The 27575-nt window shown below is 34.8% G+C and overlaps 3 protein-coding genes across 4 annotated transcripts; 2 read left to right on the forward strand and 1 right to left on the reverse strand.

The window, feature by feature from the left end:
• Positions 1–3001: 3001 nt before the first annotated feature.
• Positions 3002–9157, forward strand: LOC107465944 (protein HLB1; the record flags this gene model as incomplete). Its single annotated transcript, XM_016084930.3, is given in 14 exon segments — positions 3002–3298; positions 3667–3798; positions 3981–4050; positions 4598–4711; positions 5811–5894; positions 6109–6159; positions 6418–6447; positions 7123–7185; positions 7310–7375; positions 7497–7625; positions 7813–7848; positions 8107–8226; positions 8366–8554; positions 8836–9157. Coding segments are annotated over 14 exon segments (1492 nt in total), but the record flags the coding sequence as incomplete, so codon positions are not given.
• Positions 9158–11079: 1922 nt separating this feature from the next.
• Positions 11080–12261, forward strand: LOC107465943 (uncharacterized). Of its 2 annotated transcripts, none has more exons than XM_016084928.3 (4): positions 11080–11246; positions 11340–11379; positions 11460–11676; positions 11981–12261. In XM_016084928.3, exons 1-4 carry the CDS (start codon positions 11174–11176, stop codon positions 12080–12082), a joined length of 432 nt encoding a protein of 143 aa, XP_015940414.1. In that variant the 5' UTR covers positions 11080–11173; the 3' UTR covers positions 12083–12261. The 2 variants fall into 2 exon arrangements, with proteins under 2 accessions (XP_015940414.1, XP_015940415.1); XM_016084929.3 differs by having other exon boundaries at positions 11089–11246; positions 11358–11379.
• Positions 12262–12325: 64 nt separating this feature from the next.
• Positions 12326–15982, reverse strand: LOC107465942 (metal-nicotianamine transporter YSL1-like). The gene is given in 7 exon segments (XM_052253900.1): positions 12326–13453; positions 13568–13848; positions 13850–13984; positions 14214–14308; positions 14633–14805; positions 15149–15570; positions 15727–15982. Coding segments are annotated over 6 exon segments (2007 nt in total). The 5' UTR covers positions 15540–15570; positions 15727–15982; the 3' UTR covers positions 12326–12521.
• Positions 15983–27575: the final 11593 nt, after the last annotated feature.

Below are 27575 nucleotides of genomic sequence, written 5' to 3' on the forward strand. Positions count from 1 at the left end.
AGCTTGCTAGCCTACTCTGAATCTTATCCAGGACACCATTGAAAGCTGAATAGGTCACCCGAAAATGGCTAAGGGTAACTCCAAGATACTTGCCCAAGTCCTGGACAAATCTGATAGATGATACCCCAGTAAAAACCTCTTTTCTTGTTACAGAGACATTCTTGGAGCAAAGCGCTTTAGACTTCTCTACATTAATCTTCATCCCAGATGCTTTGCAAAAAGTCTCTAAAACCAACATCACATTTTGCACTTGTCTCTTTTTAGCTTTACAGAATAGAAGCAAGTCATCCATAAACATTAAGTGGGATATTCTTGGTCCCCCTCTAGAAATAGCAACCGGCTCTCACAAGTCCAAATCAACCTGATGACTAATAAATCATGCCAATCGCTCCATACACAACACAAAAAGATAGGGTGATATAGGGTCTCCTTGTCTAAGACCTCGACTAGGAGTAAAGTCATTCAGACGATTTTCATTCCAAAGAATAGATAAGGAAGAAGCAGTGACACAATTCATAATCAAATTAATTGTAGGAATAGGAAAACCAAAGCTCTTAAGGGTATGAGCTAAAAACCTCCAGTCAACTCTGTCATAAGATTTCTCTAGATCAATCTTAAAGGCCAGTGTGCCTTTCTTTGATTAGTCTTCTTCATAAAGTGGAGGACTTCTTGAGAAATAATGATGTTGTCAGAAGTTCCTCGTCCCAGAATAAATCCTCCTTGAAGCGGGCCAACAATCTCCGCAAGATGAGGGCGAAGACTATTAACAAGGACCTTCGTGATGATCTTGTAAACTACATTACAGAGACTAATCGGCCTAAAATTTTTCATAGATACCGGTAATTCAACTTTTGGAATAAGAACCAGCAAAGTCTCCATCATTCTCAGATCAAGAGTAACACCGGAGAATACCTGCTTAACCATTTTCCAAACATCAAGACCAATGATCTCCCAATATTCTTTGAAGAAGAAAGCTTGAAACCCATCAGGACCCGGAGCTTTAAAAGAATTCATGTGAAAAACAGCTGTTTTGACTTCCTCCATAGTAACTGGTGCCATAAGATTATTGCAAGCTTCCTCATTCAGAGAAGGAAGAGGCACATCACCAAGGCAACCCAAATTAACATCATCCAAACGACAGAATAAGCTTTTATTAGAAAGACTCTGCTTCTTGACTCAGAACCTCTAGATCAGTTTCCCACACTCCATCCTTGAGAAAAAGGTCATGAATCTTATTATGCTTCCTTCGCACAAGAGTTTGAATATGAAAGAATCTTGTATTCCTATCCCCAAACCTTACCCACTGCTTTCTGGACTTTTGAAACCATAGAAGTTCTTCTTGCACTAAAGTATTATTATAATCATCAAGCAACTGTTGCTCTTTCTGATGCAAATAAATACTATCCACCACTTCCAAACGCTTTTGTAAATAATTAATCTGCTACTCTAATTCACATTTCTTAACAAAAATGTTACCAAATACTTTCGAGTTAAACTCTAGTGAATTCTTCTGTACTTTCAAAAGCTTGCCATGAATTCCTCTATTACCAGACCACCATGACTGATTCACAATATCCCTATACCAGGATGAGTAGCCCAAGCAGCAACAAATCAGAAAAGTCGATTCCCTTTAGGTTGAGGATGACCTTTACAACACACCAGAATAGGGCAATGATCGATTGAAGACTATTTAAAACTTCTGCATAAGCCTCTGAAAAGATAGATAACCAACTACTATTTATACAGACTCGATTAAGCTTTTTTGCCACGTCAACATAATTTTTCACCCTCCTGTACCAAGAAAATTACCTCCCAATAGTCTTCAGATCAAACAAACCACTATCCCCTAATGAAGTAGCAAACATGTCTGCTCTTTGATGAGAAAATTGACAACCCTTAGATTCATGAGAAAATTTGACTTCATTAAAATCACCAAGAACGATCCAAGGTCCTTGAAAAATCATGGATTGTGCAACAAGATAATCCCAAAGGAGAACCCTTTTATTAAATTGAGGACTGCCATAAATACCATTACACCTCCAAATTAAAGTATCAAATTGAACCTCAACAGTAACACCCTGATCAAAAGTATCAATGAACTTACAACAAACACCCTTCATAGAGGATAGAAACCAAATACCTCCCTTATGCTCCTCTACTTCTACTATACCAATAGAGTGATACCCCAACCTTTCCCAAAACAATTTTAAATGATGAAAAGGGGAGTGTGTTTCAACCACAATAAAAAAAAGGTCTAAATTTTCTAACAAGTTCCTTACAATGCACCCGGGCTAACTTATTAGAAACACCCATAATATTCCAGACAAACATATTTAAACTTCCATAAATAATAGGGACAGAATAAATAAGAACATAAACTATAAATAGAATCACCAACCTCAATAGGTGGTTTGTCCTGCAGTACTGGCATACTCTGATCCTCAATAATTGCCACTTTCGGACCCCTAACACTGTATCTGTCATGCTTCCATCTACTAAGGTTTCTTCCGTTGTGCCACCATTTTTATAACCTGGCGAGTTCTGTAGGGAGAAAAGCCGAGGACGCTTCCGTAGAGAAATTTCATGACGTGCAGGAGTTCTGCGCGATGAAGATGGCGCAATTTCATGTTTTTTTCACTTTCCCATCCTAATGCCAATTAATTTGCCTCTATCATCGTACAAATTGAGTCTTGGAATCCTTCTCAAACCATACTTGAGCTGAATTTAAACACACCCAAAAAAAGGAAATTAATTTTTCAATTTTTAAAAATGATGTCTGTATAACATAAAAATATAATAGTTAATTTTACCATACACCTCATCTGACTTGGAGGGAAAATAACATAGATTAGATGAAAGTTTCTATAGAAAATGTTAAATTAAATTAGATAAAAGTTAAAATATCGTCGTCCTCCTCAGTCTTGTGTTTATTCGTTCTCCATTGTCACTAACCTCTGCTTCTGACCACACCAAGAGTCCAACCCGAGCCTAATCCCCAATCACTAACGGACCAAAATCCCAATCCTCAGCCAGAGCCACAATCGAATCCTGAGCCTGTTCATGCAGCACAAGCGCGATCAGAGCCAGAACCTAGATCCGAAGCTGATCCAGCTGTTAACAATGATGCAGATCTCAGTGAAACCGCGATCCGTTCCAACCACACGGTGGATGCCAACCCTCCGGCGCAACCTCAGCTTCGGAAAGACGAAGGGAACCGAACCTTCACAATGAGGGAATTGCTTAACGGATTGAAGAACGAGTCCGAACCTGACAAAGAAGATTCCAATTCTCCCCGCACGTTAGCGCTCTCTCTCTCTCTGAACATTAAAAATCGAGAAAATGGAGTAAATTACGATTTATTTAGCGATTTCGCAGTGATGAATGTTTGATTGAAAATTGTCGACCGTGAATTAGTACTTGAAAATACGTACATTTTCAACGTTGAAGAACTACATATGATGTCCAAAATAGAAAATACGTGAAGAAGAAGTTTTTGAGCATTTACTCATTTTTAGCTCCTAAACTAACTGCTTGTAGTCATTTGAATTATTATTCATATATTGTTGTGGTAAATCTGAATGATAGAAATGGGTTTGAATTTGGGAGTGGTTTCACCTTGCGCAACATGTAATGTGATCTGTAATGCATGATTTGGGAAATTTGCAGCCATCAGAGTCAACAGCAGCAGCAGCAGCAAACACAGCAGAACAACGCTGCAATGGAGTTGATAAACAGTGTTGTAGGTGCCGACGAGGAGGGCCGATCGCGGCAACGGATTCTCACATTTGCTGCCAGGAGGTATTGTCACTTTGCCCGTCTATACAATGAAAAAATATCACATTGGGAAATTCTATCAAAACTTGGACCCTGCATTGTCGTTTTTTGAGAATTTTTGGAGCTTCATGGCCATAAACTGCAATTTTTATATGTTTCTTGTGGAAACCTTTATGAGCTTGTAATTTCTTACATGAACTTTGTAGGTATGCTACTGCAATTGAGAGGAATCCAGATGATTATGATGCACTATACAATTGGGCATTGGTGCTTCAGGTCTGAACAGCTGTCTTGATTTATTGTTGTTGTAAAATCAAAGTCAGCTGTTTTTTGAATCACTTATTGAATTTCTGTTTTGCTCTTGGCTTGATTTTAATTTTACTCTTCATTTTAGGTTAGATTATATGCTTTTAATGTGATTGAAGCATTCAGTACAAATTATTCTATCACATTACATGGTATATAAGTGTGCATTGACATTCCATGCTTTAATCTGATTGAAATATGCATTTTGCATATCCTCATGAAATGGGATTGCAATTGCAGCTTCATATGTGTTGTATGTTAGAAATACATGGATATCGATTACCATTTTTCCAAGTGCCAGCATTACATGGTATATAAGTGTGCATTGACATTCCATGCTTTAATCTGATTGAAATATGCATTTTGCATATCCTCATGAAATGGGATTGCAATTGCAGCTTCATATGTGTTGTATGTTAGAAATACATGGATATCAATTACCATTTTTCCAAGTGCCAGCAGATGTGAGCTTTATTTCTTAAACTGTCCTCTCAATCTTTGTTATGTTGTCATGCAGGAAAGTGCAGATAATGTTAGTCCAGATTCCACTTCACCTTCCAAAGATGCTTTACTCGAGGAAGCTTGTAAAAAATATGATGAGGCCACTTGCCTATGCCCCACACTACATGATGTATGTAAGGGTATCCTTTCCTGTGGAATCCTAACAAATGACTTTTTATTTGGGTTGTGCCCAGGAAGAGAAAACAAACTTTTTTTTTGGGGGGGGAGCTAATATCAATAACATAGGCTTGGTACTCAATAACTTTCACTATATAGCATTTTGGCTGATTCCACTGCTTGGACATGTTATCTTGAGGTCACACAGACTCAACTATTGGCCTGTTATTCCAAGGATCCCTTTCAATTCCATTCTAAATAACAAGCCATAATTGAATGCCTGTTATTTTATTGAATATTTTGTGAATTTGTGTCAATTTTTACCTAGGATCTGGGTAAGGGTGTAAGTGAGATTAATAGAAGGTAGATCTGAACTGGAGTAGTTGAACCTAATGAGCATGACCCATAGATGATACTTTGTACATAAATTAGTCTGGCCACGATAATATTCAAATAACACACACGACATACATGTGAAGGTTACAAAATATCATGCTTATATAATTAAATTTACTTCGAATATTTTATTGAGATATTGCCTATTAACAACTTGGTCTAACAGTAGAATTTCTCAAGCTTGGCTCATTTATTAAATAAGCTTCTGTCCTATTAGGTTAGTTAATTTTGTGGGATGAACTAGTCAGCCTGTAGTGAGTGAAGACTTTGCATCTCAATAAAAACATGTCTTGCTAGACCACTGGATCTGTGTTTACTATCATCCTCTGAGCCATGACCCTTGTTAAAAGAAAAGTAAAATGCATTGCACTGTTGGTACATTATCATTTCTTATTTCCATTGCATTCCTTTTTCTGGGTTCTATCAGTCCACAATTTCTTATGTACATTGCGTTACTAGGCATGCTTTCACAACTAGCATTATCCCTATGTTGGGGGCAGTAGCCATGTAGCTAATCCATTTGCACGATGAATGCTGACTTAAATGTAGTGATGCTCGAGTTATCCTCTTGTCATGTGTCTATTGATGTGATAGGAAAACCCAAATATGTGCCTCTTTGCAAATAAGTATGCTTTTAATTGGATACTGTAATTATAATACTGAGAACAAAATGAGTGTCTATAATTTACAATTTTTTTCCCTCTATCAAACTTTAGGCTTTCTACAATTGGGCTATAGCAATCTCTGATCGGGCGAAAATGCGTGGTCGCACAAAGGAAGCTGAAGAACTATGGAAACAGGTCAGCAAAAATATGGTTCTTAGCAGCTCTTGCTCTTGTAGATTGTAAATTTGTTGATGGATACTGCATAATGCTGGATTCAGGATTCATAGTGAAAATAAATGGACTAATTTTTCACATTTTAATTTATAGTTATCTTGTTAACTGTTAGTTGATATAGAGGCTTAGCATCACACATCATGATTATTGTAAAATTGAAATTTGCATTTCCCAGGCAACACGTAACTACGAAAAAGCAGTCCAGCTCAACTGGAACAGCCCTCAGGTTCATTTCATTATTTCTAAAACTTTGTCCCTTTGTACTGTGATTTCTCGTGGAGTTAAACCATATTTCGAAAAAGTTATTTTTTACATGCTTCCTTTAACAAATATTTATTTTTAGTTGTATTTTATAAAAAAAAGGTTTCCTTTTCTTATCCTGTATTTGTTTGATTCCTGCAACTTCTAAATTTCTTTTCAAGAATGCTCATTTGCATACTGACATCCTGCTAGTTGTTATTGACTCTCTTGAAATCTATTTCAGGCACTTAACAACTGGGGACTTGCCCTTCAGGTATATTTGATTTACTTGTATGCAAACTTTTTTATTTCATACAAAAGGCAATAAGAAAGCAATGAGTCTGTATTAAGATTGCATGCTTCTTACTGCATTTTTGGGTAGTGCTTCTTCTGGAGGCAACGATTTATAGTAGAACTTTTGTTGAAGCAAAAAACTTGACCTTCTTGGAAAAGATATTAAAGAAACTGTTTTCACCTTCCTGGGAGCCAAACACTTGAATTTCTCCTGAAATGCCTTGTTTATACCAAAAGCACTTCTTGACTTGTAAACAAATCTCATCTTCAAGTGCTGCTAGTTATCAATTTAAGTAAATTTAGGGGAGTCACATCTTTTATTAATCCTTAGCTAAGAAGGTTATCAGTACATACACGTAGCACACTCCAAATATATTAAACCAGAGTCTTATTTCATAGTTAGCTTATTCTACTATTTCTTTATTTTGTTAAGTAATAGTCATTACATTATATCACTGATTGTGTAACTATGTCACTAAAATTTATTATTTTATAGTAAATAATCACCCAGGCTTTCCTCATTTTATTTCTTGATAAAATGAACTTAATTAAACTAAACAAGAGATTGCTATCAATCTTGATATATGAATTATATTTTTTCTGTATTGGAGTTCTAACTTATTTTCTTTGTGCTTTGTTTTTTTTTTCAATTTAGGAACTTAGTGCCATTGTTCCAGTTCGAGAAAAGCAAAAGATTGTAAGAACTGCTATCAGCAAGGTACAAAAGTTGTAGGAGGATACCAGATAGAATTTGCAAACCAGTGCTTTACATTTACTATGTCCTTTAGCATATAACTTATTCTCTCTTCCACTTTTTAACTTTCCAATATTCTTCAATGCAGTTCCGTGCAGCTATTCAATTACAATTTGATTTCCATCGGGCAATTTACAATCTCGGAACTGTTCTGGTCATAATGCTTCTCCATTTTACTTATATATCATGCAATTGTGCTATGTTTTACTTTGTTTGTGTGCATGTAACAGTATTAAGAGTATAGAATTCACTTTCCTTGTTTTCTATCTTTGCAGTATGGTTTAGCCGAGGACACCTTAAGAACTGGGGGATCGGCGAATGCTCAAGAAGTTTCACCTAATGAATTGTACAGCCAATCTGCAATATATATTGCAGCTGCTCATGCATTGAAACCAAATTATTCAGTAAGATGCCCTATCACCTTCATTTGAAATTCCTATTGGTTGCATCAATTTCTCGGAATAGACTTGCTCTTTCTTCTACTTAACATTGCCCTTTAATCCATCCTTCTATTGTTGCTTCCTTTTCTTAATATCCTCCCACTTTTTCGTCATTCAATCAGCCTATTTTTGTATTTTTGGGATCTGACAGGTTTATAGCAGTGCCTTGCGGTTGGTGCGATCTATGGTGAGTAATATACCCCTTTGATCTTTCTGAATTATGTTTTCAGTCAAGTAAAACACTACTGTATTATATCACATTCCCTTCACCGGTATTTAAAGTAGGTCAACCTCTTCCAGTTAGAACCTAGCTTATTTGCCACCTGAATTAACATGCATTATGCATTATCCTGTAGCTATTGTAGTCATTACTACTATGTAAATGTGAGCATTAGTTGACGGGAACATTTTTATACTAACCTTGATGGACTTCAATTTGCCACAGCTACCGCTGCCACATCTTAAAATTGGATATTTAACAGCACCTCCCGCGGGGAAATCACTTGCACCTCATAATGACTGGAAACGATCAGAATTCATTTTGGATCACGAAAGGCTTCAACAGGTAAGAAGTCTGGCTAATCAAGTGAAAGCTTTTCAGAGGCTAATATCAAATTGTTTCAAAATCATTGGCAAACTTCTAGGCTCTAGTGTCTCAGACGCAAATTTGCAATCAAATAAATTACCCACTACCATTTATTCAGGTGCCCAAAGGCGAACAGAGACAAGTGCCTCAAACTCTCGCAGGCAGATCCACAGATGCAGCAAATGGAGATAAAAAGACAATCAAAGTAGATATAGCAGATATTGTTTCAGTATCAGCTTGTGCTGACCTAACCTTACCACCTGGTGCAGGCCTCTGCATCGATACAATTCACGAACCTGTTTACCTGGTAAGCAACATTCAGCCGATCTGATTCTGTCCTTGTCGCATAGTTTTTGCCGATTCTTTCTATACACTTGTCAGCTTATTTCTATCCCCTCTCTCTCTCACCGTTAAGTCATTAACATAATTTTAGCATTGTTATTGTTTTTGTCAAATCCAAATTTTGATAAATTTCTCAAGGGTTGGTGAAATCTTTGAAATGTGCTTAATCTGAAGCCTGCACCAGAATCTCTTTAGCTTAAGAAAAATGCAGCTCTAATTTTTGTTCTCAATTCTTGGATTACCAAGGTTGCTGACTCGTGGGAATCGTTAGATGGATGGCTCGACGCAGTTCGTTTAGTATACACAATTTATGTACGGGGCAAAAGTGATGTGCTGGCTGGAATTATAGCGGGATAAATGTGAAATTTGATTTGTTAAACTCAGACTTGATAGCTATTTTTTTTTGGGTACTTTTCTCTGCAAACTTGTGTATAACAACAACAATGTATGAACGTTTTTTTGTACAACTGAGAAATCTGAGTTAACTGATTAACCGGATCACTCAACATTCTAGTTTTTGGCAATAAATATTCTACAAGGATTATAACTTATGATATCGATTCCTTAATGGGGTTTCTTATCGAGTATTTTCCAACTCAGGCTACCTTGCCTCATCAAACCTGAAAGACACTAAAAATCGCAAACCACAATCAACAACCACAGGTGCTCGGGTATCAGTCAACAATAAATTAGAAGAAACTACTAAAATTAACTCATAAAATTCCCAGACATTAACGCAAAGAGATTCTCCTTCACTGTCAAATTCATACCAAACATAGGAGCCCAGAGAACCCCATAACCGAAAGCAAATTTCCACGAAATCAAAACTCGAAGGATGCAACATGAAGTTTTACAATTCCTGCATCTCGTCTAAGCGCTTATTAAAAGTATAGGTTCATACAAGACGGAATAAATCTTACCATTCATTGTTTTTTCTCTCCTATTTAATTTTGGTCTTACTTAAAAAATTAAAGATAGATCATACTTTATTCTTTTAAAGTGTTTTTTTTTATGTTCGTTTTGACTCTTTCCATAAATTTTTTTGTGAAATCGGACAAATAAATTAGGTTTATAAAATATAAAATCATAACAAAATTTAAATAACAAAATTTAAATAGTAAAATTTTCAAATCTAAATAGAAATTTAGTAAAATAGATTAATTCATCTAAAATTATAATATTAAAAAATTTAAGAGTTAAATTGAGATTTTCGACTAAAGGTCTGTTTGAAAACTTTAAAAGTATCTTTTTTAAACTTTTAACTTATGAAAAGTATTACATTTTTTTAAAAAGCTATTTAAAAACTTATAAAAAAGTTAAAAAAATTGACTTCTCTCGTAATAAAATTTTTTATCATATTTTTTTAAAAATAAGCACAATTAGAACTAAAAATTTAAACACAAAATAATTTATTTATAAGTTATTTTTAATATAATTATTTATTATTTAAACTATTTTTTCAGAAATAAATTAATTAAACTATTTAGAGCCCGTTTGGAAAGTAGCAGAAGCAACTTTTTCTTACTTTTGGATTATGAAAAGTCACAATCTGCCTGTTTGGCACCATTTTAAAAAAAGTTTTTGACTTGCCGAAACTTTTTGAAAAAGTAGAAATATATGACTTTCTGCTTCTTGATAAGTCATTCTACCACTTTCTTAAAAAATTTTTAATTTCAAACCAAAAAAAATTATTTTCCTTCTTGACTATATGAAAAATACTGACCCTTCACCACCATTTTCACGCAAGATCTGCTAAAAGTACTTGCCTTCCACCATCATTCTTACGCAATGTTCCAAACCTCACCATTTTCACGTAATGATTCATCTGATGGAAGTATTGATCCTCCACCATCATTTTCATTTTCAGGCAATATTGCATCTGAACAACCTATTGCATATATTCCTTCTAAATATTTTTTTTATCATTTTATCACTATATTTTTTATTATTAAATTTGTATTTAACTGTAATATGAAATTTTAGTTTTAATTTTATTTTTTTTACATGTGATTTTATAACTTGCTATTATTTTCATAGTTAATTATAGCAAATTCTTGACCTCAATAAAGGAAAAGGGAGTTCTAATAGGAGTAAAAAAAAATAAAAACAGCAACAAAATATACATTGACACACATTTTATATTTATTTTTTATTTTCACCTACCATATCATATACAATATTAGTGACTAGGTTATGTAAAATCAATATTTAATATTGGAAAGTATTTATTATTATCGTTATTTTAATATTCATTCTCTTCTATAAAAAAAATTATTTTTTGAGTTATTTATTCAAACGCTATAACTTTAAAATAAATACTTTTATAATTAAAAATCCAAATATAAAATAACTTATTTATAAACTACTACTAATAAAAATTTTTATACTTTAAATTTTTTTTTAAAAGAATTTATTTAAGTTATTTATCCAAACTGGCTTTAGTCAAACTAGGCCTAACAAACTTTGACTTCTGAAAGTTTCCTCAGTGCCCGAGGACCATACTTATATTGGTAACTGAACGTTAACCTTGGGATTAACTTTTTGCTGTTTCATTTGTGTTCTTTGGTTGGAGTTGGAAGTTGGAATGAGTGAAAGTGGGAGTGCAAGTAGTTTGGTAGCAGAGACTGTGTGGAAGGAAATCGAGTCTACACGCACAGGTTAACCGCTTCCTTCTCTCTCTCTCTCTCTCTCTCTCTCTCTCTCTCTCTCTCATGAATTGACATTGCGTTCGTTTGATTAATGGTTGGAAGTTGAACTTTGGAATACAGTGAGCGATGACCAACTTTGGACGTAAGTAATTGAATTCATTCAATTTCTCTTGTCAATTAAGTGTTGTGTTTGAAAAGATTGCGAAACCCTCATACTCACAGATTGCATTTTATATTTGGGAAGAACATGGAGGGAGCCGCAAGAATCGTGGATCAAAGAGGCGTTAGCAGGATATCTGGGAATCCAAGTGGGAGGTTCGTCTTTCAGGTTACAGGGGAATCCCCAAGGAAGAAAGATCACTATCTCTGTTTTCCTCATCATTTCTGCGCCTGCTATTCTTTCTTCTACGATGTTCTCAACAGACGCCAACAACTCTCTGTAAGCATTTTCATTTCCCGCTTCTTTTTAATTCCATTGCTTCTTATTCTTCTTGGAGTATGTTAGGATAGGTAAGAGAGAGCAGTAGAGAAGAGGTTTGTGTATTAGAATTGTGTTTTGGAATTGTGTAGGATACAAGATTCAAAGTATTTATAGATGTGATTATTGACTACTATTATAAATGCTAAGCTCAATACTTAAGCTACTATCTACTAACAACCAACCACAGAGAATAAATACTTATAAGCTTCTAATATTCTAATATTCTCTAATAGAGTATGTGTTTCAATGTATGTGTCCTCAGTGTAAGCATCAAATAGCTGCAAGACTTGCTGCGTCATTGGGAGTTTATGTCGAATTGAATGTCTCCGATGAGGAGCTCGCTCTCTTGCTTTCCAAAATATAGATACATCATACATACATATATACATAGCCCTTGCTTTCTTTATTTTTAGGGTAAGAAAATTTATTGTGGGGCAAGCAAGGAACATCTCATTTTTAGATTAGTTAAATTGTCAAGATGTATGTGTGCCTCATGGACAAGAGTTTTGTTTTGATCTAAGTATCTATCTCATTATTTCAATATTTTCTTGCTGATACTTGTTTACATTTTTGGTTGGGGTGTTGGGATGCACTTGCAAGAGATGGGTGCAAGAATACAGGCCTTATTTTTGTCATTGAATTCACAGAATTGTGTATTACACAGTGTCCTGATGCCAACCGTAATAGCTGACCCAAATGTGTTGCATCCTATGTTTGGTGTGCATTGGAAACTGCTATCTAATTCCTATGGCACTAGAAAGCCTGAGTGATATATGTATTCATTGCTTGATATTGATTGAGTTCTAGGAAGGGACAAATTTCATGCAAATTGGAGGATTGATCCTTGCAAGAGCAAGAATGGCAGCAGGAAGAGTCCAAAGTCCCTCCCCACAAATTAGTCCAGAAGCAGCTGCCGGAACCATCAACTTTGCCTTCTTGTCGTTAATCTTGTGCCACAAGAACACAATCACAGTTCCCATGAACATGTCAATTGCAAAGTATGCCCCAACTAGGAATGGCACTGCCATTACCATTGGTAACGGCATCCATTTTGCTATCTTTTTAGGTGAGTGATCCCTCACCACGTTTACTGCCACAGCAAAAGCGAAGAATGCATAGCAAAGCTGCAAGCAATGATGAGGCAATGCTGAGAAGCCTTCAACACCTATAACTGCCATGTTTCTGTATATCAGTGCATAAGGAGCCTTGAATTCTCCATTAGGGTCTCCCACATTGAATGCCTTGTAGTACAAGAAGAAGCTCAGAGGAGCTGTTACACATCCCATTGCAATGCCAATTACTTGGCACATGAACATTGCTCTGGGAGAGGTTAAGGTGTAATGAGCAGTTTTGAAATCTTGCATCAGAATGCAAGAAACTGAAACCACTGATTTAATGACGCCACAACCCACCAGTCCCGCCACAACACCATTTTCTTTCCCGCTCAAAGCTGCCATCACAAAGAGTGCAACTTTGCCATAGTTATACGCCATGTTTATGTCTGTGAGACCAGCTCCCAAAGCATTACAGAAGGCAAGAGCTGGAGCAAAAATGTAAGCAACCACGACAAAGTACCATTTGAGCTGGGGAAACATAAGCGGGATCAAAATTGTTGAAATGACTGTGAAAACAAGGTATCCAACTATTCCAATCCACATGGGAATGTTCTCCTTGAGGAACAACTCAGTCTGTTTAATGTTTCCATTTGGATACCCTTGCTGCTCAGCTGCTACTGCTGCAGTGAGAAAAAGACCTCAACATTAGATATCATATCTTAGTCTTTAGATGTTATATGAGGAAAAAGAGGAGGGCAAGCATATAGGTGTAAACGGATTAGTTTGACACTCACCGTTCTTTTGGTTCCGATCTTTATAGTGCTTCATCTTGTCAATTATGCCATTAACTGTGGCAACTAAAATCTTGGTGAAGTTGTATATGCCATCACCCAGGATTAGAGCAATTGACAGAAAAACCTTATAGCCATATAAGCCCTTCATGTTGGTTTCTTCTAGATTATCAGGGTACCATTGTCCTTTAAGCTTATCAACTAAAGGGTACATGACCCCATATGAGAGCACAGCTCCAAGGAGCAAAGACACATTGACGAGGTATGTTTGATGACAAATCCTACGTTTGCTTCCAAGCTTGCAATCCAAAGGTAGGGAACTGTTCAAATCCACAGTCTCTTATCCCTGAGAAGAACCACTTAAATAAACCCCATAAGAAACTGATGGAAAAATATTTCATGAACCCCCTCACTTGCTTCCTGCAATGTTACAATAAGAATCAAATCATTGCCTTAGATTTTTTCACAATTTATTACTCTCCGTTTATTTAATAACTGAAAAAGTGAGAAAATTAGTACACCCAGAAATTAATGTATCTGTATACAAATTATGTCTAGATTTACCAGAGATTTTGATGTACTAATTTTCTCACCCCATCAGTTATTATTAGAAAGAAGTAATACTAAATTCCAGATATGTGTTCCATACTTGGCCATTTTGTCACCCTGGGTATGAAAACCATTGATTAGAACAGCTGTTGCTAAGCCACTTGGATATGTTAATTGAAGATCAACTATCATGATCTGCATCAAAGGGGAAAAATTGCAGTAAGCCCGAGTAATTTTTCATGTCTCTTGATGGCTTGGATGAGTTTTAAATATAACTAAACTTCCGCCTACTAGACCAGTTAGCCATATATATATGAATAGAGAGGGACAGTATATAAACCATAAAATGTATTAAATTCATAATTCATAATACTCAACCATGCCGTTAAGAAGTCTTGAAATTTGAATGATGTGCAAGTAATCCAAAATGAAGTATATAAATAGATAAGATAAGGAGAATTTGAATGTTGAAAGGATGCAATATTATATAAAATATGGTATTGCATAACTCACTCATACCTTTCTGAGTGGGATCAAGACAAAAAGGCCAACAAAGCAAACCACAAAAAGGAAGCCAGTCATCCAACCAAATCCAGGTTCTTTAATGGCACCTGGACTGTTACCCGGAGTTCCCACCCCAGACAACTCATAAGTCTTCCTGTTTAATCCCAGTAGATAAGAAGCAAATCCTCCTGCAACATACACACATACATAGATCAAAATTTTGACAGGAAATTATATAATCATAAAAATTTGATGAAGCTTTTTAAGTTGGCGGTTAAAAACCTAACACAACTCTCTTCTTTCATCTTGTGATGTGAAGCTTTGCACAAAAGTTTAACATAGGTAGAGTTTTGACTAGAAATTACATAAGCAGAGGAAATTCATTAAATAATATGGAGGAGTTTTTTATATGCATAGTTGGTTCCAAACCCAGAAAAAGAATAAGGTTGTTTTAGGCTATTGACGTATAAAATTGTCAAACCTTTGTGACATGGATATAGATAGATTCCAAAATGAATAGTAGGCTCTTACCTCCAATAGCAATGCTATAGCATGCAACAGCACAAGTCTGTATGATGGTGTTCTCTTGGCGGCTGAAGGGCTTCGACACAAAGCCAGCCTTTTGGAGAACCTTCGTCCAGCTCCGGACAAACACAAAAGCAAGGAGTGCAGCAGAGACATTCAGGTTGGGAACCATGCCAGTTGTGAGGTTGAGCTTCATGACTATTATGCTGTACATTATTCCAATCATCATGCTCACAAGCAACCCTCTCAGTGTTATCTGATCACTCCATTTCTGAGGCTGCAACTCAGCACCACCTTGCAGCTGAAGCTGGTCCTCCAAGTCACGGTCCCTCGCGATTTCGAGTTTGTTCTCTTCTCCTTCTTCCATTTTCGTTGCACTTGATGGGGAAAACATCATCTCTAGTCCTAGCTATATGGCCTAGTACAAACTTCAACTATCAGAGGTAAACTCAGGTTAGTGAAATACAATAGGTCCATAGATTTTATTTTATTTTTAATATATTATTGTTGTGTTGTTGGCGTAATGCCATAGAGAAAGTACTGAAAAACAACGGAATAGAATAGTGTAGTAGCTTACATCTTACCCTGATGATTTTGTTGGTTCTCTATTAGCCTTGCTTTCTGAATACACCATTAAAGAACTAATAAGATGATTTTTATCTGAAGAGGCACAGCTACTGCGTGGATTTTGTGTGGTGTTTGTACATATATAGAGCTTTGTTAACTAAGTAATAGGACACGCGGTAACTTTCTATGACTAGCTGTAGCACAATATAATAATGCTGATTATTGGCCTTTGTTCTGCAGAAAGAAATCTGCAGATATCGAGAAATATAAACTTATTTAAAGAATAAGATAGATATAGCAATTTATAGAGACAATTTTTTTCTAATTTTTGTTAACTCAAATAGAAAAAGTGAAAAAATGAATAAAGACTTAATATTGTCTTTGTATTTTGTCCATTCTAACAAGGACAATTTTATGACAAAAGAGTTTTTGTGTGAAAAGAATGAAGATGGGTATATGTGCTTGTTTGAGCGTCATTATTTTTAAAATTGATTTTTTAATCACATTTTTTTAGATAGATATCGAACTATCTATCGAAGAGAATCTTCATCTCTTCACTCTAGCATACGCCAATTAAACTTGTTTTAATTTTTTTGTATATATATATATATATATATATATATATATATGGAAAATAATAATTAAAAATGTGTTGGATTTGGTGGATGTTTGAACAAGTTGTAGTCAACTTGGTCCCTTGATGGTTTATATAGTTGGCTTGTGGTTGAAACTTCAACGGAATAATTGAATCCAATAATTAACCTGACAGGGCTTAGCTCAGCTACAATATGCACAACTAGACTTTTCAACTTCTTTTGATGCTAAGAATTTAGAAGTCCCTGTAGCACTTTGAGAGGGAAAAAAAAATCAAGGGTTATTCTAATAACTGAAACCCTGTCCCAAAAAAAAAAAAAGAAAATTATTCTACCACATTCAGAATCGGAATATGTAAATATATAGTAGTACAGGCACACGCACATATAAAGATGTCACTTCTCTCCACATACCAGAGAATTTCCCAGAAAGAATTTGATGCACATGCAAAAGTTAATGTTAGAATCAGCAAGTAGCTAAGTTAGTGATAGATGTCACTTCTTTCCACCTTCATTCTTTATTGGTTTGACTAGTTTTACCATCCTATTGACTTGCCTACCCTTTTTTGGAATAGTAATTTTTTTCATATTTTTTTATTGTTACGGTTTATTTCATAGATTGAGTCTAAAATAATGATCGGTTCAAGAATGCCCTTTCTAGGACTGTCGTTCCATAAAGAATGTAACTTGAATTATATTTACATAGAATCTTGCGCATGTTTTGCATAGATTTGATCTCCAAACACTAAAAATAAAAAGCTTAACACATGCTTAAAGTATATTATCTCCCATAATTCTTGTTTTTTAGGCAAATATTCATTTAATTGTCGGAGTTATAAGTACATACTTACCATCATGTAATAAGAGTATATTTCTATAAAGTACGAACATTTTGTTGAGTTGCCGTATCTATGTGTGGACACATTTCAGACATGACACTTATCGACAATCATCCGTGTCTGATGTGTCTAACCATATTTTAATAAAAAATAAAAAATTATTTCAGACACGTTTAGATACACCTAAATACCATTACATATCAGCGTGTCCAGCATTATTCTTAATATATATTATTGAGATAAATTTAGAAATAGTATATATTATTTATTAAAATAAAAAATATTTTAAATATTTTATATAAATAAAATAAGACTTTAAAAATAATTAAAAAATTAATTTATATTTTAATATTAATAAATTATCAAAATATCATTACGATTTATCAAAAAAATACTTTATATTTTTTATTTTAAAATTTATATGTTAACATGTCCCATATTATGTCGTATCTCATATTCGTGTCGGTGCATCATAGAGTATACTACAAAGTTCTAACAAATGTAAAATTCATTAAAAATGTGAGTAAAACATCCACCCCTCGCTAGTTTCATAAAAATCCCATTACTATTTTTTGTTAATTACGACAATTGACACGAGCAAATGAAGACAGGCTTCAACTAAAAAGAAAACAAGGAATTAGACAAATTCTTTATTGTACTTGATTCAGAGCACAATGCCATGAGGGAACAGTGCAGAAAAATTAGCAAAAATATTTGCGAATTTACACTGCCGTTTTGTTATATTAATCAGTTAAAACGGTTGGAAACTCCAAACTCATGAGTCATGACCACCTTTCTATTTGTCATTCTTAAACATAAAAACAAATTAATCCACTCGTTTATATATTTTATCATTACTATTTCTCTTTTTATTATTTTTAAAATAATATGAAATTTTGTAGTCCAAATAACGAAATAATTTTCTTAAAACAATTGTTATGGAATAAAAAATCCATCAAATCAAAATGTTCTAACTGAAAATATCGATCGTTTAATTACTCTTTTATGAAAAGAAACCATTAGACAATTACTTTTGATATGAAAAAGTACATTTAGACAAATTACCTTTGGGCAGATAAAACTCGTCACAATTGTCTTTACGAAAAATTAATTTCTTTATCTAATGATTCGCAAATTTTCTCTAAATAAAACTACTAGTACATGATACATTAATATTATTTTTGACCTCTTGAAACTTCTCTGTATTATTACTCTGCCACTGAAAATTCCTATGCTTATATTATAACATCTATGCTCTAAGTCAGAGGTATATATATAGTTTTCTGAGGGTTACCTGAAATAGATGGATTTATGCCTAAATGTAAGGTCCAGATTTTTTTTTAGAATGAGATGCTCTTCGTTTCCTCAGTAGGATGATGTTGTCCGAGCACTCTGGAGAAGATGGCGGGAAAAGCTGCAATGGACTCTAATACTTAAATTAGCAAAGATTTTAGGCAGGATTTTAGTAGATTGAAATTCAAAAAATACCTGAGAGTGTCATGATATTTATAGTTAGGGGTGAACCAATAATCACTTTATGAAGTGGTTCCACCTTTGATGGTGGATAATTATTCACTTTTATTAGAAAAGTTATCGAGATCTCCTTTCTAGAGTAATAGGAGAGAAAGAGTTAGTTACTTATTTAAATAAGTAGGGCTAGGCTCGTATCACCGTGTCCGACTTCTGTGAGGTCGGATAGGCCGTAATGTAGATATGCACATTGGTATTTGTAGAGTGTTAATTGGGCTTCAATCATTTTGGTCCTGGCACTTAAAATGGGTCATAAACAATACCCTTACTTGAAGTCGAGTTTCTGTAAGTCAGATTTAAGAATTCAATCAAGTTGGCTATTAGACCAAGCTAAAGGTGCGAGTAGGTCTTTCACGTGGACTTTTCGATTTAATCTGATCAGAAAATCTGACGTGATTGGCCTTTGTGAGGTCGAGTACTCGACGTGATTTGAGCTGTTGTAACGTTTTCGTAACTTTTTTTTATTCTGTAACTGCTAGCATACTTTTTTTGGTAACCATGCACCATCGTTTAAAGTGAGTATTTTTACCTTTTTGCCTCTATTATTATATAAACCTAACTCTTCCTCTTTTTTGTTTTCTCATTTCGCAAAACCTCTTGCAAGAAAACTATTTCTATTGTTCTTATCTTCAGCATTTCCATCACTGTCAATTCTTGTTTTTGGTGATCTCACCTTTGATGTTGCTTCTTGTATTCTCTAGTGGTTGTTTCTTTCCAGGATTTCGTCGTGCGCTATCTTATTCATCATCAAAGGTTAGTTTCTACTTCTTTTTACCATCCACAATCTTGTAGTTTTGTTGATTGTTATGGTATTTTGAATCTCTTTGGTGATTTCAGAGTTTGCTAGAGATGCTTTTTGATTTTGCAAAGTTGAATGATTTTGTAGTCATTTTGTAGATTTTGTTTCAAGAGTTTTCAAGAATGTCACTTGCTAGGAATATATTTGTGTATCTTGATTTGAAAAAATGTCTTACGAGTAAGGGGTTTATTTTTTCCTAAATGGTATAATTGTTATGGCTACAATGGTGCCATTTAGCGCTTTGTTGATGTAGGCCATTCTTTTAGCCATTGTTGTTGTTTAAAGGTACAAAAGATAGGTTATCACGATGATGTAGAATTTTTGTTATTTGTCCGATTTATAGCGTTGTCTGACTTGTACTAACTTAGTTGTTTTATTTTCCTTTTTGCTAGGTATATCTTCTATATGTCTCGCTCAGTAGTGCAAATTGCCTTCAAACATTACTACTGATTTAGACTAGGTAGATAGCACAATACTAACTGCTGTGTCTGTAGTTGATAGAAAAATGTTGGAAGAGTTCTGACTTAAGCATAAAATTTGTATGGGATAGGAGGAGGAAGAAATGTATGTATTAGAAGCTCCTGATCTCGAAGAGAATATTTGCTATACCCGTTAAAACAAGTCAGATGAGCAGTTTCTCTTCTTGTATGAATGCCTTTTCACTAGGTTAGGAGTATGACTTCCTTTTATCGACTTTGAAATGGATGTTTTGTTGGCTTCTAAAGTTGCCCCAATCTAACTTCACCCCAATTCTTGCGGTTTTATAAAAGTGTACCAGTTGGTTAGTTGTGAGCTCGACCTTCCCATGTTGCTTAAGATTTTTTTTACCTCTTTCAGTTAACAAAACTTTTTAGCTCTAAGAAACAACAATGAGCCTCTTTCTGAACTATTATAGGTAAAAAGATATTTTCTATATTTGAGAATTATTTTCATGATTTCAAGAACTATTATTTTAAAGTCTTTCCTACTGCAGGTGCAGGTGCTCGACCTTTTTATAAGAATGAGAATGATCAATATATATATATATATATTGTTTGGGTTAATGTTCAAACTCGTCCCTAAAAGATCACGCGATCTTCATTTTTATCCTCGAATGATTTTTTTAATCAAATTAGTCCCTAAAAGATAAACTGTTAGTCAAATTAATCCTTCATTCAATTGGATGATGACGTGTCATATTAAGTGCCACGTGGCATGATGACGTGACACGCCACGTGGTAGGTCAGTAACACGTGGCACGCCACGTAATAGGTCAATGACATGTGGCATGCCACGTGTCACTTAACATATAAAAAAGTTTTCTATTAGTCAAAATAGTCCTCGAAAGTCCAAACGTAAGTCATTTTCATCCCTCAAATTTTAAAAATTAGTTAAACTAGTCCTTATATAATTTTTTATAATAGTAAATTTATAATATTTTTCTATACTACTAATTTTAATATTAATTTTTAAACATTAATAAACAAAATTCTCTTTACATAAAATAATAAAAATAATTAAATTTTTATACAAATTGTAATTTTTATGTGAATTTTTTTATTTAAATGAGTTTATCAAATTATTGTTGATTATATATTTAAAAATTTAATATTTTAAATTTAACTAAATAATATAGTAATTATTTTAAATTTTAAATCTTTTAAATTTTTTAAAATTATAATTTTTATTATTATTTAATTTATATAGTAAAACTCAATAATTGAAAATCTGGTTTATGGAATCACTTTTTGAATCTTAATATTCTAATATAATTTTTTAAATATTTCATTTAAAACAAAAGGAATTTTATTTTAATACGAAGCATATCTATTTATATAATGTACTAGTGCGGAGTAGCCTGTATTATGCTTAGGTATAATATTTCCTATTTCATTTTATCTCATTGATTTGTGAAATTAAAAGAAAAATTATATAATCTATCTCAAACATATGAAACACACAAAAATTTATTATGATGTTTGCACGTATTATGCTTAAGAAGCAATTCATTTATAATAATAATAATAAACCAACAAATTTTCAACATTTTGTAAAGTTTGGAATTGAAGCAAAATTTGTGGATCTTCTTGAATTTTGACTTTAAGTATCACTACCATTACCTCCTATATATAAGTAATACCGTAATGAAAAAAAAAAAGATGTAGTAGAAAAAAAATAGTGGTATAACTTTGTTTAGGTTAACATACATAAATTTTGATTTTGAGCATATAACTTTGTTTAGGTTAATAAATACATACATTTTAATTTTTAGTATATATATTCCAGCAAAATGTAGTAATGTAGCAAAAAAGGTTTTAGAATAGAAAAGAATAAGAAAGATTTTGAGAACAATTAAAAGAGAGAGATAATTTTATGAAGAAAAAATAAAAAATTATATAAGGACTAGTTTGACTAATTTTTAAAATTTGAGGGATGAAAATAACTTACGTCTGTACTTTCAAGGACTATTTTGACTAATAGAAAATTTTTTTATATGTCAAGTGACACTGACCTGTCACGTGGCGTGCCACATCATCATGCCACGTGGAACTTGACGTGACACGTCATCATCCAATTGACGGAAGGACTAATTTGACTAACAGTTTATCTTTGAGGGACTAATTTGATTAAAAAAATCATTCAGGGATGAAAATGAAGATCGCGTGATCTTTCAGGGACGAATTTGAACATTAACCCTATATTGTTTGTACTGGAAAGAGGTGTCTGTAGTCCTTAAATACAATTTTGATGATCCTGATGAGTTTGAGCAGAATATTGTGAACTTCTTCTAAAAGAGTTAGGGCCGATCTTCTCATTTAGACACAAAAATAATTTTTGCTAGCAAAATCGAGTTATGTTCAGATCAAGCTAGGTAAATATGTTTGTTTTGTAGAAAATTTTCTATGAATTTAATAATTGGTTGTTAAGTCTTGTTTTTCTTATGTGTAGAAAAAATTACCAGTGGCTTCGGCCATTATAATAAGCTAAGGCAGATAAGAAGAAACGAGGTTGGTTGTCATGCTAAGTTGAAAAAGGCTAGCAAGTCAGGCGACCTTGGGACTTCCTCTCCTCAGCCGGTTCCAACCTTTTCCCCAGTTGGGAAGTTAGCACAACCTGCCCCTCCTCTACAAGTTCGGGTATTGGTCATAAGCGTAAAACACCCTCCAACAAATATGACAGCATGTACGACCAAGGATTTGATGTTGTTGCTTGCAGCGAAGAGTATATTCTCCCTGGGAGCTCTATAGTTATGGATGATGTTGCTGTTAAGAAAAATATTGAAATGATGGCTAAGGGAGGGATCTGAACTACTATTATTTGTACTACTCTTCTGAAAAAGCTTTGCCAAACCTCCCTCAATGCTACACAGAAAGAAGAGGCCGACCTTTGAAAGGAGGTGGATGAGCTAAAAAAAGACCAAAAGCATGTGGGAGGCTAAGAGGAACACTTTTAAGTCGGATGCTTCTATGATGAGGGTGATGGTTAAAGATTCCGACACCAAGCTTGACAAGGCGGAGGATTTGAAGAAGAAAGCAAAGGAGAGCTATACTTGAGTCTACGGAGAGAAGCTTGAGTTGATGTCCGAGTTAAAGGAGTTGAAGGGTCAACATGAGCAGTTGGAAGGATCTATTGTTAAGGGCATGGATGAGCCTGTAGAAAATTTAAAGGCCCAATTTTAGGTAATTTCTCCAGGAGTTGATATCTCTGCCATTGATCTCAAAAAAATCATGGTTGGTGGTGAGATTATCTCAATTCCAAAGGATGATGAAATCGCTCCAACTCCTCAAAGTCTGAAAACTTCTACCCTAGCCATCGACAAGGTCCTTCCTCCGACTTCTGCTGAAAAGGTCGTACAAGTTGCTCCTGGTGAAGAGGTCGCTCAAGATGCTGATATGGGAGCTCTTCAACCCAAGAAGGACATCGCTCACTCTACCGATACTGAAGCTGCCTCTTAGTCATTTTCATCTTTATTTTGATGGCCTGATTTGTGTGTCTTATGAACAATTTATTTTGTAACTTTTTGATACTGTTTTGCCCTTTTTCGGGCTTTTATAGTACTTTGTTGCAATTACTTTGCCTTTCTATGCTTATTACTTTTAGGATTCTTGTATCATTTTTATAATATAGTATTTGAATTTAGAAAGGTTTTTTACAAGTCATTTCTAAACGACTTGATTTTCTTACACGTATTGTTTTTTGGTCAAGTTGTTTTTCTTGAATTGGTTTCAACTTGACTTAATGACATGTTTATATACAAATCATTTTTGAAACTATTTTGATTGCATATAATTTGTTTGGGCACAAATCATTTTCTTTAAAACATTATTTCACTAGTACAACCTCGTCTATCTCATTTGATGTGAGTAGTTATAAGGTTTATTTAATGATTGATTTTATGCAACTAATTTTAGATCCGAGTTGTTTTAAAACTCTATGACCTATTTTAAGTACAACTCGTTTAAGTTGGGTCACTCTAAAGTATCAAATCATCTTTGTAGCCATTGGACCTCGTCACCTTGTCAATTATGCCCCTGCTCGGGGTCAAACTTTATGAAGTCGGGCTCAAGCAGTTCGAGTGGGTCGGATGGTCAAGTCATATTATTAAGGTTGATTTTTCATGAAGCCTTTCAATGCTTTGTTTGACTCGAGTTGTTTCTATAGTGATGGAATTTTATACGACTTGTTTTTAATACGAATCTATCAGAACATACAATTATTTTTTACTTGATTTCGTTCAACTCATGAGTTCGTGTTGTTTTAAGTTGTCAGGTCGTATTATAACCATTGGACACCAACTCGAACTTCATCGCTTTATCTAAGCGACCATTTTAAAGCTCGGCCCGTGATTTTTGCACTTTGTCGAACATGAATTTGCGCCTTAGGTGAAGGGATTATATGCTTATTCCCTCCTATTTCTAATTTTTTCAAGGTTGTCATCCTTGTATACGATACAACTTGTTTTGCCCGAGCTATTTTAAAGGACTTGTTCAAAGGCACAGTCCGAAGCCTTTTTATCTTGTTTGTCCGACCTTAAGAGGTTGTTATTAAAAGAATTAAAAAGTTTGTGAAAAGGAAATATATTATTTATTCAAACAATTTACAAGTATTTACTAGTTGCTACCAAAAGTTTTAAGTTATCCTAACACTTAGCTCTTACTATAATACCTCGTTAAAATCCTTTTCAGGAAAATCATCTTGGAAAAAAATTATGAAGTCGGAAAAAAGAGTACACTAGGGAGCAAGATTTGTTGTGGTATCTTTTTATAGTACAAGCATGTCACGACTTGGAAAACTCGTCTCCCTTGATGTCAGACACTTTGTAGTAACTTTTTTTCTCTAAGACTTCAGTAATCTTGTAAGGACCTTTCTGGTTGGCTGCCAGTTTTTTTTACCCGACTTCTGCACTTTGGTGTCATTTTAGATTAGGATGAGGTCGTTTGTAGCGAAGTTCCTTCTTATGACTTTTCTTGTTGTTCCTAGTTGCCATTATTTGTTTTGGTGCCTCCTCTCTTATCTGAGCTTGTTCTTGAACTTTTAGAAGGAGGTCAAGCTTTTTTTGTCGGCCTAAATATTGTCAATATTGTTGTAGAATCCTACCTTTGGACTTTTTTCATTGACCTTAATAAGGATTATCCCTTCCATACTATATGCAAGTCGGAATGGAGGTTCTCCCATCGTGGATTGAAGAGTTGTTCGATATGTCCATAGAACTTAGGAGAGTTCTTCAGCCCATGCTCCCTTTATATCTTGTAGTCTTCTCTTGAGCATCACCAATATGACTTTCTTTGTAGCTTCTACTTGTCCATTGGCTTGGGGGAGTTATACTGATGTGAATTGATGTTTAATTTGTAGGCTTGCCACCAAGCTTTGAAATGTAAGTCGGTAAATTGAGTACCATTGTCAGTGGTAATGGAAAATAAAACTCCAAACATCGTGATAATATTTTTGTAAAGAAATTTTCAACTTTGTTAAGATGTGATGGACGCTAGGAGATCTGCTTCAATCCACTTAGTGAAGTAATTGATCCGTATTATGAGGTATTTTGCTTACCCGAGAGCTGGTGGTGCTATATGGAAATTTATCATAAAGCTGACAACGTCGGTATTTCTTAATGAAATCAATCGCATCTTACTTCAAGGTCGGCCAGTAGAAGCCATCTCATAGCACTTTCTTTGTCAGTGATTTTGCCCCTAGATTATTTTCACAGATACCACTGTGGATTTTATTTAAGACTTTTCTATCCTTAAGGTCGGAACACACTTTTAGCAAGGGAGTAGATATTCCTCTTCCTTAGAGGACATTGTGAACTAGGGTATAATTATGAGCTTTCCTTATTAACCTCTTTGCTTCTCTTTCTTCTTTGAGAAGGATATCGAATTTTAAATATTCGATAATGTGGGTCATTGACAAATGAATTTTTGTCGGTATAGAATTTATCAAGTGATCAATCGTAGTATAGTCTAAACCAACGCAAAATCCATCATCAAACAAATCTACAATCTATATCCGAGAGTACTAGTCTCCCGAGTCGTTCTCCCTTGGAATCGCCAAAGTGTGCATCTTATTGACTTAGTAAGCCTCGTTGGAATTCTTTGAAGGTTTTAGCAAAGTAATGAGAAACAAGCAATCAATTATCAAAAGGCTTGGCTTAGGGTTGGCATTAGAACTTCTATCCTTATAGTCCATTCAATGTTGACAACAATTAGGCCTTGCTTCATTTAGTCATCCCCTAAGTATAGAGGAAAATCAAATGAAAACAATCAACTTGAGTCACAAGTCCTAGCTTCACCTCATGGGAATCTAGCTTTAGTGCACTCCAAGCCAACTAGCAATCCCTAATTCCAAATCAACTATTGATACAACTATTCAACTTCTTCCAATAACCAAACCCTATGCCAAGAGTAAAAATTCTACTCCATAGCTAGTGTGGACATTTTATCAAACATGTGATGAGCATGAAAGAAGGTCATAGTAAAATGAAGAGAAAAGTAGAATCCAAGATATTGCAATACAAGGAATTAACAACAAACAATTGTCAAGGAGCAATGATGAGGATCAAAATCTCAAAACATCAATGGAATCCAAAAATCATAAAGTTGAATCCTAGATCCAAGGAATTTTAGCAATTACAACTACAACTTGAAATTGGAAAAGAAAACCTATTACATGAACAAAGTGGAATGAAAGTTGCAATGGATCTCACCAAGGAATGGGTAGAAATCCAGAATTTTGATGAAGAAGAACCCTAGTAAGAACTTGAGTCCTCTCTCCTCTCTCCTCTCTCCCCCAAAAATATCTCAAAAACTAGAAAATGAACTAAGTGTCCTTTACCCTTGCTCCCCTAGTCCTCTTAAGACTTTTCCCGCCAATACACTCCTCAAAAGTTCAGATCTCTAACCAACTCCACGCCTGAGTCACGTGAATTCTAAAAAAATCATATTCGAACATCGGCGCGTACGCGCAAGGTACGCGGACGCGCCATGGATGCGGTTTTAGAGTGTTCACGGAGGCGGGACGTACGCGTGCGCGTCCATGAGAATCCTGGCTTAGCCGCTACTCAAGCCGGCTCGTGGCTTGGCTCTTGGTCTCGGCTTCACGTTGCTCTTATCCGCGTGGGCGCGTCAGGTGCGCGCACGCGCCCTTGCGGAAATTTCCAAAGCTTCAATTCTCATGCTTCCTTCCCTTGCACCCGTCTTCCTTCTCTTTTCCTGTCCATTCCTACTCTATATCCTGAAACCACTTAGCGCACAAGTCACAGCATCGAATGGCATCAAGAGAAGATTAGAGATGTATCTATTTTAGTGCAAAATAAGCATGTTTTCATTCATGAGACAAAACTAGGAAAGGAATGCAAATCCTTGTCTTTTCATGCAGAAAGTGTGTGAAATCATTGATAAACCCTTTGAAATTAGCACAAGGTAAACCCTCAAAATGGGGTTTGTCAACCTCCCCACACTTAGATTCTAGCATGTCCTCATGCTTAGGAAGATGCAAAGAAACACAGAAGACCGAGGAGTCACAAACGTATAGGACTCACGAAATGCAACCTACTTATATGCATGCAACTACGACTAATGCTGTTATCTACTTGGTTGGGAACAAATCAGCTTCCTTATGACATATGC

Source organism: Arachis duranensis, chromosome 9 (genome assembly GCF_000817695.3).
Source record: "Arachis duranensis cultivar V14167 chromosome 9, aradu.V14167.gnm2.J7QH, whole genome shotgun sequence".
In the NCBI taxonomy this organism is placed as follows: Eukaryota; Viridiplantae; Streptophyta; class Magnoliopsida; order Fabales; family Fabaceae; genus Arachis; species Arachis duranensis.